This window comes from Naegleria gruberi, assembly GCF_000004985.1.
Source record: "Naegleria gruberi genomic scaffold NAEGRscaffold_1323, whole genome shotgun sequence".
NCBI lineage: Eukaryota > Heterolobosea > Eutetramitea > Acrasida > Naegleriidae > Naegleria > Naegleria gruberi.
In genome coordinates, this window is record NW_003162659.1 from 1 (window position 1) to 1,190 (window position 1,190).

At 32.3% G+C, this 1,190-nt stretch overlaps 1 protein-coding gene across 1 annotated transcript; it reads right to left on the reverse strand.

The window, feature by feature from the left end:
* Positions 1-731: 731 nt before the first annotated feature.
* On the reverse strand, positions 732-1,112 carry NAEGRDRAFT_77104 (uncharacterized protein; the record flags this gene model as incomplete). Its single annotated transcript, XM_002667940.1, has 1 exon — positions 732-1,112. One exon carries the CDS (start codon positions 1,110-1,112, stop codon positions 732-734), a length of 381 nt encoding a protein of 126 aa, XP_002667986.1.
* Positions 1,113-1,190: the final 78 nt, after the last annotated feature.

Here is a 1,190-nt window from a genome sequence, read left to right on the forward strand (position 1 = left end):
TAGGCTCCGATACTAAACTAGCCTTGTTTTGTTCTTCTTCAATTGTTGAAGAAGGCTTTTTGTTAGAGGAAGGCTTGTTGTTAGAAGCCTCTGATGCTTGTTGTAAAATTGGTAATAATTTAATTGGTTTTTGTTGTGTTGATGATGATGATTTGGAGGCTATTTGGGATTGATTTACTACTCCACTACTTCCTCGTTGTTGTTGTTGTTGTCTATTGTAATGTTGTTGTTGATGTCTACTACTCTTATTTGATGAAACTGCTGGTGACATTTTATTCTCTTCAATTATTCAGCTATTATTATTATTTTGCAAATCATCAGTTAATTTGTTGAACAAAATATATTCACAATATATTAACCCTTTAGTATTATGAAAATGAAAAATTGGCAAAGGTTCCCCCTGTTTTCGAGTCGCTTGTTTGCGACTAGCTAGGACTAATAAAATTTTATTTTTACGACAATTATTGCAGGGCGATAGGTTTTTGGTTGGTGGATAGTGGTAAAAATTGTTTGAACCAAAAAAAGGATTGATTTGTTGTAAATGTACAACAAATCGAAAATAAAAAGATATATTTCATTCGCCCAATACTGTACTAATTCTCTCCTCTTGAATAGTACCAAAAGGATACTAATCTTCCACCCAGAGTATTCTTTCGATTACCCATCAATAGTGGTGAGGCCAAGATTCAATACTTAATTGAGTGAAATCTATATATCTTTGAGTTAATTGTTTAATAATAAATGTGTTTTTTAAGGTGAAAATCTACAAAACACTTTTGATGAATGTAGGAACTACAAGCAGGACATTTGATAGGAGTGAGAGAATGAACATTCTTACAATGCTCACAAAGTCCACGAGTTTTGACACTGGATGGGAAATGCATTGTTCTTTTGAAATAAGGGTTGGTGGATTCACAATCCGATAATGTTGCCTCTTGCAAATATTCATAGAGGGTCAAGTTAGATAGTTTTTTAACATGCTTATAAATTAAATATTGATTGACGAGAGCAATACGTAAAACTTCAAAGAGATGGATGATTTTCCAATTATTTACCTTGAAGGGAGCATCCATTTTGTGAAGATAGATACCAGACAAATCAACACAACCCATACTTTCATTGTAATATTTCTGAACAAGTGGTTGTGAATGAAATGTTTGATTACTCCCTAAATTAGTTAAAAAATTAAC